At 47.1% G+C, this 12,001-nt stretch overlaps 1 protein-coding gene across 1 annotated transcript in view; it reads right to left on the reverse strand.

The window, feature by feature from the left end:
• LOC147748330 (resistin-like) overlaps positions 1-11,517 on the reverse strand; it is a 132,311-nt gene extending 120,794 nt beyond the window's left edge. Inside the window, exons 1-2 of the mRNA XM_086936411.1 lie at positions 11,425-11,517; positions 931-1,067 (exon numbers count right to left, since the gene is read on the reverse strand). Coding sequence (XP_086792537.1) covers positions 931-1,048 — 118 coding nt within the window. The 5' untranslated portion in view covers positions 1,049-1,067; positions 11,425-11,517. The remainder of the gene's footprint in view (positions 1-930; positions 1,068-11,424) is intronic.
• Between the last annotated feature and the right edge of the window lie 484 nt (positions 11,518-12,001).

Genomic DNA, 12,001 nt, shown 5'->3' on the forward strand with positions numbered 1-12,001 from the left:
CCACCTCAAACCTCTGGTCCAGTGTGTCTTGGAGATCACGCTTCATGCATCACCAAACTACAATTCCCTCATGCCAGTGCCTTCTTTCATGAGGATGCTTCTCTCGTGGTGGCTAGTGACATCCCATTTCCGTGTGAGGTAGAGCTTAACCTTCCTAATCTCAGGCATAGTAAGTATAGTGAATGTGGATGAGTGAGTGTAGAGCAAGTGTATGTGAAAATAAAGTGATGGTGAATGGTTAGTGCATTGTAAACAGTTAAAAGAGGGCCAATGTTATCGGTGCCTGTCATCAAACTTGTTCTACTGCTGGACATTTCTTGAATTTAAATTGCTTCAGGTGTTCTAAAAGGGTTTGTGCACTTTACAAGTGCTAACATTAACAATTCTGTGATTAAATGGAATGGAGTTAGTCCATGCCTCGTGTGGTGGGAGGAGATAGCCTGGTTAGGGTGAAGAAAGCAAAGCAAGCTGTGGTGCAAAGGGCCTGGGAAGTATATTGTACACATGACAAACAAGGGCAGGAATAAAGCAGAATTACTAACATCAGTGGAGAATCTTCTGGGTGCCGCAATGTTGTGTTAAATGTATACTATGTGTTAGATAGGTGGCTAGTGATATTACAGTAGAGATGGTTAGTCTATTTTTTTGAGAATAGGCACGTTGTAGGTCAACAACACAGTGGAGAGAACCATGGGCTACTGCTACGATGAGCTATGCACACATAATAACTTACTAAAGAAAGGAGTAGGGTCACTCAATGACTTTGAGGGTGAAAACACTGAACTGATGGACCAAATGAGGTTATTGAATGGAAATAAAGTGGTAGGGCTAACAGACAAATGCACAAATGGAACTCACACCTGCCCCTTAATGTGCTCATTCACTCAATGAAGTTGATGCATAGATGTATAGAAGTTCACATTTCCTCACCCATAGATTTTATGAGGCTGTTTAATGACATGAGGTCACTGAGTGTGCCAGACTCCGAAGAGGCGTCGAGAAAGCCAGGCAGGAGAAGGACACCGATCAGGAAGTTGGCCCACATCATAGTTTAAGAAGTCTCGTTTCTGCAAGAGAAGAATAGGAAACTTGCGATCACAGGTCAATTTTGCCTATACAATAGAACAGGATATGTCAGATGGCTCTAAAGCTGGTATGGGTGGAGGAAGGCCTGTAGGGTTCTAGCACAGGAATCGCGTCAGATGCAGGCTTCAGAGGTCTAGCACTGGAATGGGATGGGGTGCAGATCTGAAGGGTCAGGTCTGTGGTTACTGGGCCCAGAAAGATGATGTCCCCATCTTCTTTTTTATTACCAGATAGGGATGGGGTTTTAGGACTTTGACTGTAATGATCCAGGAATTGTGCTGACATGGGTCAATTTCACTGGCTTTACTAATCTCCAGTAGTGGATGAGCAGGAAGAGGTTATGTTTCGGATAGGAAGGCAATACTACAAAGGTAACTACTGCACATGAGACCAAATACCTGGTCAGGGGGAAACAGCTGTGCATTAATTGGGATGAAACATCTTGGCCCACCCATACCCTCAATTCCAGAATGAGGGGCACCAATGCTACAATAGTAGTTTACACCACAGTTCAGTGGCTAACTTGTGTCCCCATTTACAGGGCCTCATTTGCGAGAGGCATGAACCACCGGTGAGGCAATCATATCTGCAAGACCACGTAAAGCCACCCTTCACTGCTTTTCTTGGCCTTATAGACATGTTTTGAGGCAATGATGCCTCACACGGAGATGGGTAGGCATGCCATGAGTGTTACGGGGATGTTCCAGCGTAACACCCATGACATTTGGCACATTCCACCTGCTGTAAACCTGGGAATACTTCAAAAGCCTACGCCTCCCGCAAAAAGCAACCTGATTTCAATGCAGGCACCTTGGTGCAAGGGTGCCTGCGTTGGCGCTAGGCAGCCATTTGTGCGCCAACTCAGTAGAAGAGGAAAGGAATGCACCCCATCTCATAGATATAGCACAGTCCTGCCATTTTCTTTTGACGCAGGGAAGTGCAGCAGGAAGGCTTGTGGCGCTGACCTATGCCACAAATGTGTAAATGAGGTCCACAGTGCGACATGGTGGCGTGTGTTAATATGTATAATGAAGTAGCTAGAGACATAGAGGCTTATTTACAAGGGATTGGCATAAGGCAGCGCCACAAGTAATTTTTCTGCTCTGCCCTACACCAATTCAAAAGACAGGAATGCACTGTATTTACAAGATACGGTGCATTCCTGTCCTCTCAGCCAGCGCTGGCAAACAATCAGCAGCTGTGCACCCTTGCACCATTTTGCAAGGGTGCCTGTGTTGTTGGCATGATTGGTTATGTGCAGGAAGGGACACCTTCCTTCACAAAAACAATCATTGGAGGCGTTTTTCTTCTTTCTATATGTGCTGCAAAATGCAGCACATACAGAAAGAGGAAAAACGACGAGAAATAATGTTATTTCTTCTCGTTATGCCACCCTTTGGGTGGCGCGCGGTTTTAGCGTATTCCCAGATTTACATCATGTTGTAGATCTGGGAATGTTTCAAAGCCTATGGACGTTGCTGGGCACACCCACTGCAACACCCACGGCATGCCACAGAGTGAGGCATTCAGCAACTTGCACTGCCTTGCCACACTCCATATCTGCCAGGCCATGAAAAGCCATGCAGGGTAGCTTTATGTGGCCTTGTAAATATGGCTACGCTCTGTACCATTCCTGTGGCGCTCAGGGCTTGTAAATAAGCCCCATAGAGACTTTAGTTTGGCCTAGATGTACTTGTTGCGTCATTATGTGTGCACTAGTACTAAAAAGGTAGCCAGTAATTCATACCTGGAAAGACACTCCTTGAATGAAAGGATGTGCTTTCGCTGTACCACTAGAGTACTGAAGAAGCTGCTGAAGGGCAACAAATAGTGCAGTGCGTATTTACCAGCTGTTGCGCATCGACTGTGCTGTTGGCCACGCATGTGCTAAATGTACAGTGTTTCCATCACACCAAACATGAATACGTGTTGCACCTGGTAAATGCCAGTGGGCGGTGGCATGCTGCATTTTGCACTAGAAACATACACTCAAGTGCATCAACTCGTGCCGGCGGCCACCCAAAGAAAGATGACTTATGCAATATACAGGGGGGCTGGACCAATTTTCATAGAGGGGTTTCATGTCAATGGAGTCTAAGGGAGAGTGTACAACTTATGCAGCACACAAAGAGCAAGTGTAGCCAACGAGCACGCCCATTCTGCAGGAGTGGAAGGGAAGCAATACTGTGTTAAGTGGTGCATTTTGGAGCACACTTTCCCGAATATATGACTAAAGCATGTGGTGGTATGATACGGCCATTTCAAAAAATCACATCTCATATTTAATGAACAGTAAGAGGCATATTTATAATGCCCCTGTGGCACTTTGTCGCTCCAGAGGCGTAGTGTGCTGGCCCAAATTTACAAGGACACACAAAGCCACCCAGCCCGGCTTTTCACAGCCCTATAAATATGGAGTAAATCAAAACAAATCTGCGTGGAAGGGGCGTTCCGTGGCTGTTGCTGAGTGTACCCTTGCAACACCCATGTTTTTTTTACTGCAGCCCAGATTTAAACATAACACAAATCTGAGACAGTGCCAAAATGAATGCCTTCCCAAAGCGGGTGTAACAAGGAGAAATGTTACATTTCTCCTCGTTTTCACTCTTTTCACACGTGTTGCATTCTGCAGCGCACATAGGGGCATATTTACAATAAACTGGCGGACTGCGGTGTTACTGCAAAATTGGTAACGCTGCGCCCTGACCGTTTTAAAATGCAGAGATTCGCCGTATTTACGAAAATATGGTGCACCCCACATTTCCCATAGCGCTGGTGCTAAAAAAGCTGCCCAGAACCAGTACAGGCACCCTAGCACAATTTTGCTAGGATGCCTGTTCTTTAGGGGTGATTGTTTATGTGCAGGAATGGACACCTTCCTGCACATAAACAATCTTAACAGGCGATTTTCTCTATCCATGTGTGCTACAGAATGCAGCATACACAGAAAGAGCAATATACGAGGAGAAATGAAACATTTCTCCTCGTATCGCCTGTATAAGACTGTATCTCCTGGTATTATTTTGATACTGCTTCATACCTTGTAGATACGGGGCAGCATAAAAAAGCAATGGGTGTTGCTGCAGAAAACCCACTACAACACCCATGGCACGCCCCTTTCACACTAAGTGCTGCATGAATAGGGGCATTATTTAAAAGGCGGCGTTAAGCCATGTTAAGTGGCTTAACGCTGCCTTATAAATGAGGTGAAGGAGTTATCGCCACAAGAACATCACTAAAAGTGATGCTCTGGTGGCATTAAGTCCATGTAAATATGACCCACAGAACAAGGAAAATGCCTCCTTTGATTGATTCTGTGCAGGAAGGTGTCCCTTCCTGCACAAAAACAAACATGTCAACAGCACAGACATGCTTGCATTTGGGCTTGGCTACAATTTGTGTGCTGGCACTGGCAGAAAAAACAGGAATAAGCTGTATCTTTTAGATATAGTGCATTCCAACCGTTTTGTTGTGAAGTAGGGGAGCGCAGCTAAAAGGGTTGGGGCGCTGCCCTACACCAAAATATTGTAACTATGCCCCCACATGTGGATTAGACATGCAGTTTTATTGCCAAACTTATATGGCGCACACAAAGGAACATGTGGAAATAGAGGGGCATATTTGCAAGAAACTGGCGTAGGGCAGCGCCGCAAAGCTTCTTGCTGTGCGGCCCTACGCCAATTCGTAAAGACAGGAATGCACTTTATTTAAAAGATATGGCGCATTCCTGTCCTTACAGCCAGTGCCAGAGCACATTCTGCAGCCGAGTGCTAACCCCAACACTGCGTTGTTGGCAGGATTGTTTTTGTGCAGGAAGGGGCACATTCCTCAACAAAAACAATGCTAAGAGGCGTTATCCTCTTTAGATAGGAAAAATGAAAAACAAATCCTCATTAAGCCTATCTGGGAAGGCGTCAGAATATGACACGTTCCCAGATGTCTGCCATGTTATAAACCTGGGAATGCATCAAAACCCCTGGGTGTTGCGTGGAACACCCACCGCAACGCCCATGAAACGCCTCTTTAACTCAGAATAACACAAAGCAGCGACTTGCGCTGTCTTGCCTTACTCTTATCTACAAGGCCATGTAATGCCACGCTGGATAGCTTTGCGTGCCCTCGTAGATATGGGTCCACACACTGTGCCTCAGTAGTGTCACAAAAGTGACGCTCAGGAGGCGCAATTGTGTCGCAGGCGCAATGGTCGCAAGGGGCTTGTAAATATGCCCCCGAGTTTCGAAGCATATATATCATTTGCGCATCACTCAAGTAAAGTGTCATGGTTTGTTTGAAATCATTTTGATCCTGTTGAAATCCTTGTTTCTATCGCACTTCAGAATTACCAAAAAAACCTCAGCATGCCTCATTTGAACTTTGCAAACCTGGGGCCTATTTTGTAATATTTGTATAGTTCATTTCCAACTATTTAAATTTTGTATTGTGTTTGAAAACATTTGACGACCTACACTCTTCCCTTTCACAGCTTCCGGTACCCTAGTAAGGGTGACACTAGGTTTACATTCCTAATTTCCCTCACCTTGCGGCTAGGGAAAGGAAAAGTAAACCGCAATCTCCATGTTAAAAGAATCACCAGCCATTCCTCAGAATAGTTTGCCTGACATTTGACCTCTGTCTTTGAAAAAGCAAACATGATTATAACAACATGGAAAGAACTCTTTATTGCTCCTTCTCCTCCTTCGAGGGTATTATGAGGGTCCTGCAGCCCCTCCCAAGCCCCTACTTCCAGCGCCCAAGGAAAGAGGTGTCGTTATTGCTGAAATTACATCTATTATGCGAGGTAATGTCCAACAATTTCCTTCCGTCAATTATTTGGACATGTCCTCCTTTGGACAGGGCCGGCTCTAGGCTCATGGTGGCCCTGGGCAGGGAGCGTAGGTAGGGGGCCCGGATGAGGGGGTCCGGGTGGGGCGGAGCGCGCAGGCCAGTAAAGAGGGGAGGGGGTCAGGGAGTTTAGAAGTGGAACAGAGCCAGAGGCCGCCAAATCCCTGCCAGGGGCCACCATGCAAATATGTATCCATCCTCAGAGGATTAATATATTAAGGATATATATTAGCGTGGTGGCCCCTGGGGTTTGGTGGCCCTGTGCAGGTGCACAGCTTGCACATGCCTAGAGCCGGCCCTGCTTTGGAGCTAGGATTCCACTCAAAAACAGGTCACGCTACAGTGCGAAACTTACGTTTATTTGACGTTTCCTGGAAATCCGGGGGGTGGTGTATGTGTTTTTGCTTCTCCTTTGCACCACTCTTGCGTGAGTTATCAGAGGGGTGAAAGGACACAGCGCAACAGCATTTCCCGCTGAATTCACATCAAACTTTCAGCATAAAATATTTTTTTGTTCAAAAATGTTGCACTGAGCTACTGTTTGTGACACATTATGTTCCAGGAGTAGCGACCCCTCTAAACGTTATGAAACCTGGGCTATGGTACGTCCACCCTCAACTCGCTCGCTCACAGAATATAGGGGCATATCCCTCAACTCGCTCGCTCACAGAATATAGGGGCATATTAGTAAGAACCTCGTTAAAATTATCGCCGTTTTAGCGGCAGGAAACTGCCGCTAAAACGGTGATAATGAGCTTACTAATATGCGTTACAGAATCCCAATGGAAGCCCAGGTTAGATGTCCTACACATCTAACCTGGCTTCTATTGGAATTCTATAACGCATATTAGCAAGCCCATTATCGCCGTTTTAGCGGCAGTTTCCTGCTGCTAAAACGGTGATAATTTTAAAGAGGCTCTTGCTAATATGCCCCATAGTGCTCTTATTTGTTCCAGAAAAGGAACACAGAGTGACAAACACCATTCATATTGTACCCAGGGTACCAGTACACAGTGTGAGCTAAGTAGTACTGGAAGTCAGGGGTTACTACTTCCTTGCTGTTTCCAGGCCGCCAGTACACTGAGATTCTTCAGTACCCTTGAAACACTGGAATGACAGAGGGGGGACATTGACCAATTTTTGACACAATGCATCGTAGCAACCAAGGGGTATATTTACTAAGATTTAGTGATGTAAATCAACACAAGATCTTTTTTTACTAATTTACTTTCCAGCGGTAAACTTGTTTTGCGCTGTAAAACCACTGAAAGTGGCGTAAAATAACACATGGAGCTGCTTTGCATTACTTACTGTCAAGGGGGTGTTCAAAGAGTGGTGCATGATCGTTCCCATTCAACCACCCAAGGTTTCTGCGCAAAACCTAATTTTCTAAAAAAAAGTAGACATGGTTTTGCGTAAAAGAAAAATAGCTCCCATTCAACCAGGCGCTATCAGGGGAAATGCTATTATGTCTCCTTTCTTTTCCGACTGCATGTTTGCTGCATGGTACAACACACATACAAGGTGGGAGAAGTTTTAAACGTAATCTAAGCATATTACTTTATACTGAAAGGCTATCCATCCAGTACAAAATCTATGCTAGACTCACGTGGACACCCTTGCACTATGGTGCAAAGGTGTATGCGTGGCGCACAGCAGCACTTTACCTTACCGGCGCTAGGGAGCGGGACGGAGAGCATCATATTTCTGTAAATATGGCACTCTCTTGCTCTCTCCTTCTCATGCAGCGCAGCATTTGCAGCTGCTGCACTGCGCTGCAAGAACATTGCTTACATCTGGGCCCATCTTTGCCACACAACACTGAGCAAAGGCAGAAACACAGCACAGAGCCATGTCTATTAAGATTGGCCTCTCGCAATCATCCCCTGAAGTGACGCTCTTGGGGCAGCCTCATGTGACGTAAGCCTTGCAGAGGTGGGGGTGCGCTGTCTAGCATAGGATTTCTATTTGGAGCCAGGCGCGCAACACCCATTGGGCTCACCGGGCTTCAACACCCCCCCCCCCCCCCCCCCCCACCCCCGTCGCCTCCTCTGCCCGGGCTAAGATTACACGCACTGAAATGGTGCAAGATAGCATCCGATCAGAGAATGATTTTTTTAATGCTTTCTGAGAGGCCCAGCAGCCCGAGCCAGCCAGCCTCTGCTTCAGTGAGTGACCTCCTGCCCCCACCACTTGTTTTCCTTTCCAGTGGCGCCGTCGAGGTGAAATCCTTGCCTGAAGGCAGGGATTTCACCTAAGCACTTGATCGCTTGTGAGCATGGGGTGTGAAGTGCACAGCAGGGGGAAAGGGCTGGCCAGTTAAGGTGATGCTTTTCCTTTGTAAAGGAATTTCTGCTGGCGTCATAGCCCATGGGGTGCTGTCTGTGCACTTGTATAGATGTGTATTTCATACAAGTGCGCAGACAGCAACCCCTGGGCTATGACGCCAGCAGGAATTAATTTACAAAGGAAAAGCATCACCTGCACTGGCCATCCCTTTGCCCCTGCTGTCTGTGTACTTGGATGGAATTCACATCCAAGGCGCTGCTCAGCCAGGGCCATGGATCTTTCTATTTTCGCATCCAAGGGCACCAGGGAAGAAGCATAGGAGGCCCAGGCAAGGAGAATCCAGGAGCCATTTGACCCCCACCTATCTACTCTGGGACCTTCGAGGGACTGGATGCCAGGACACAGTGCTGCTGATCAGCCAGCCTCCACAGTATAGTATCAGAGGAGCAGGCAGCAGTTTTTTATTTATGTAAGTCCCCGTAACTTTAATGCATTTTTCAGTACAGCATTACCTACTGCCTGCATGTCTAGGTTACTTTGAATGTTGTTCTTGACTTACATACATAGAAACGTCAAAGAGGACAGTCCCCTCCAAATATGCAAATGTAGTGTAAGTTTGTAGTGTTCATTTTTTTTTGTGGTGGTAGTGGGTAATTTTAGAGTTCAGGGTGGGTGTGGGTTTTAGGGTGCCAGTGAGTACTTTTATGGTTCAGGGTGGGTTACGGATTGGGGTGCCAGGGGGTAATTTTAGGGTTCTGAGCGGGTATGGGTTTTGGGGTTCCAGGGGGCAATTTTAGGGTTCAAGGTGAGTATGGGTTTTGGGGTGCCAGGGGACATTTTAGGGTTCAGCGTGGGTATGTGTTTTGGTGTGCTAGGGGTAATTTTAGGGTTCAGGGCAGGTGTGGGTTTTGGGATGTCAGGGGGCTATTTTAGGGTTCAGGGTGGGTATGGGTTATGGGGTGCCAGGGAACATTTTAGGGTTCAGCGTGGGTATGTGTTTTGGTGTGCCAGGGGTAATTTTAGGGTTCAGGGCAGGTGTGGGTTTTAGGGTGTGAGGGGGTTAATTTTAGGGTTCAGCGTGGGTATGTGTTTTGGTGTGCCAGGGGTAATTTTAAGATTCAGGGTGAGTATGGGTTTTGGGGGGCAAGGGTGTAATTTTAGGGATCACTGCGGGTATGGGTTTTGGGGTGCCGGGGGGGATAATTTTAGGAATCAGGATGGGTATGGGTTTTGGGGTGCCAGGGGTAATTTTAGGGTTCAGGGCTGGTATGGGTTTTAGGGTGTGAGGGGGTTAATTTTAGGGTTCAGCGTGGGTATGTGTTTTGGTGTGCCAGGGGTAATTTTAAGATTCAGGGTGAGTATGGGTTGTGGGGGGCAAGGGTGTAATTTTAGGGATCACTGCGGGTATGGGTTTTGGGGTGCCAGGGGTAATTTTAGGGTTCAGGGTGGGTATGGGTTTTGGGGTGCCAGGGGTAATTTTAGGGTTCAGGGCGGGTATGGGTTTTGGGGCTCCAGGGGGTTGATTTTAGGGTTCAGGGTGGTAATGGATTTTGGGGTGCCAGGGGGTAATTTTAGGGTGTGGGGTGGGTATGGGTTTTGGGGTGCCGGGGGGGATAATTTTAGGAATCAGGATGGGTATGGGTTTTGGGGTGCCAGGGGTAATTTTAGGGTTCAGGGCGGGTATGGGTTTTAGGGTGTGAGGGGGTTAATTTTAGGGTTCAGCGTGGGTATGTGTTTTGGTGTAAAATGCAGAATTCACCACATTTTTTTCTCGGCTTGACCTGAGCATTAACCGATCCTGATTATCTGCCATTTTAGCTCCGCCCCATTGATTAACATTAGCCACGCCCCTTCACCTGCCATGTTAGCCCCCCCCGAAATTAAGACCTAGTTGCGCCCCTGTTTGGAGCATACCCTTCCAGTACAATTCCCAGGTCTACACTGAACGTATGCTGTGAACTTCAGCACACGTGCAAATGCGTGTTATTTTTTTTAGAAATTAAAGATTAGCTCTTTGTTAGTGCCTGCTCCAAACAGGTGTTAGTTTTGATACAAAGTTCGCTCTGGCTATCTTAGGAGATCTGGCGTTGCATTAGAAAGAATGGCTGTTTGTACTGTAATGCCCCAGGAACACCTTTCGCGAAGCAAAGCGCTGCAAAGCTGCGCAAAGCACTTTTTGAGCTGAAGAAAGAGCAACTTTTCAGCGCAAAATTCCTTTTTCACTGCGCTGTAAGTACCAGTGCCTTGCTTTGTTCTGCTCTGCCTCACTTGGAACAGCGGCCGTTTTAGTAATTTTGGACCCCAGTGCCTTAGCTGTATCCAGGCTGTTTGTGCTATAATCAGTATTTGTCCTGGAATAGAATTGCAGTGATATAAAATGAACATGCTGTACCCGTTTTGTCGGCGCTATTAATTGGGACAGAGTACTGTAAAAACACTGCTGGGAAAAGTACTCTGCTACGAATTTTAGGGTTGAGCGTATGCTGACCTCCATCAGTTCTCTCAAAGTATTGCTAACTTGCTAATTTACTAATGTTTGCCATAGGGCAGCGCTGCAAGCCTCCCTGCTGCTTCGCATATGTCAAAGTGAAATGGCAGGAGTGCGTAGTATTAATGAGATACAGTGCATTTCTGTCCACTTCCACTGCACTGGCACACAAACGAAGGTGCAAGGGTGTCTGCTTTGAAATCAGGTTGCTTTTGTGGGGAAAGGGACACCTTCAGAAAAACATCCCTTGCACCACCCCTGGGGAGGCAATCCCAGGCTGACAGCATGTTGTGAATCTGGGAGGATGTCAAATGACATGGGTGCTACTTGGGAACACCCACCATAACACCCACGGCAGACCCACCCATTTCATTGTGAGGCAACGCAGCCTCACGCCATCTCTAGGAGGCCATAAAAACATACACAGGGTGGCTTTGCCTTCGTAGAAATGGCCCAGCAGTGTGCGCAGCCAGAACGTCATTAAAAGTGACGTTGCAGCGTGCACAGCCAGAACGTCATTAAAAGTGACTTTGCAGCGTGCGCAGCCAGAACGTGATTAAAAGTGACGTTGCAGTGTGCGCAGCCAGAACGTCATTAAAAGTGACGTTGCAGCGTGCGCAGCCAGAACGTCATTAAAAGTGACGTTCCAGCAGCGCACGAGGCTCGTGAATGAGCCCCAGCTAGGACTGTTCCCGTACTGCAGCAGCGGCTTCCCTTACCTGGTGCCGGGGGCGCGTGCTGTCTCTCTGCTATCTCCTGCCCGCAAGCCTCTGCCTCCTCACTAAATAGTTCTGGTGGGCCAGGGGAGGGGTGTTTGAGGCATTTTCTGGCGTCAGTTAGTCTTTCAACACACGCATGCATTTCTTTTACACTCCAAACAGATAGCAGCTCGATATAAGGCCAAACGTATCTTGAAAGAGCTGGCAAGGTTTCCTGGACTGAGTTCAAGAAGGTCGTTGGTGGGTGCGAGTGTGAACACAGTACTCCAAGTTGCTCGACATTAGTAGTGAAATAATAGTATGGATATCCATATTTACGGTAACTATAAATCGGCGCGCACCACCTATGTCACTGGGCCTTCTGGTCACAGTCAAAGCCTACGGGTACCTGGCGGGGGCAAAACTCATCTGTTGACTGTCATAGATTGAACACCTCAACCCTCTTTCCTCCTCTAGTCTACCGAAAAGTGAATAATGTCAGTGACCCTCATTGGAATGTGTTTACATTTTTTGCAGGTGGTGTGGAGGAGGTGATATTTGTGCTAATCAAGAGGGTCTGAGCAGTCGGACTGGTTTC

The sequence above is a fragment of the Lissotriton vulgaris genome, chromosome 1_1 (genome assembly GCF_964263255.1).
Source record: "Lissotriton vulgaris chromosome 1_1, aLisVul1.2, whole genome shotgun sequence".
NCBI lineage: Eukaryota > Metazoa > Chordata > Amphibia > Caudata > Salamandridae > Lissotriton > Lissotriton vulgaris.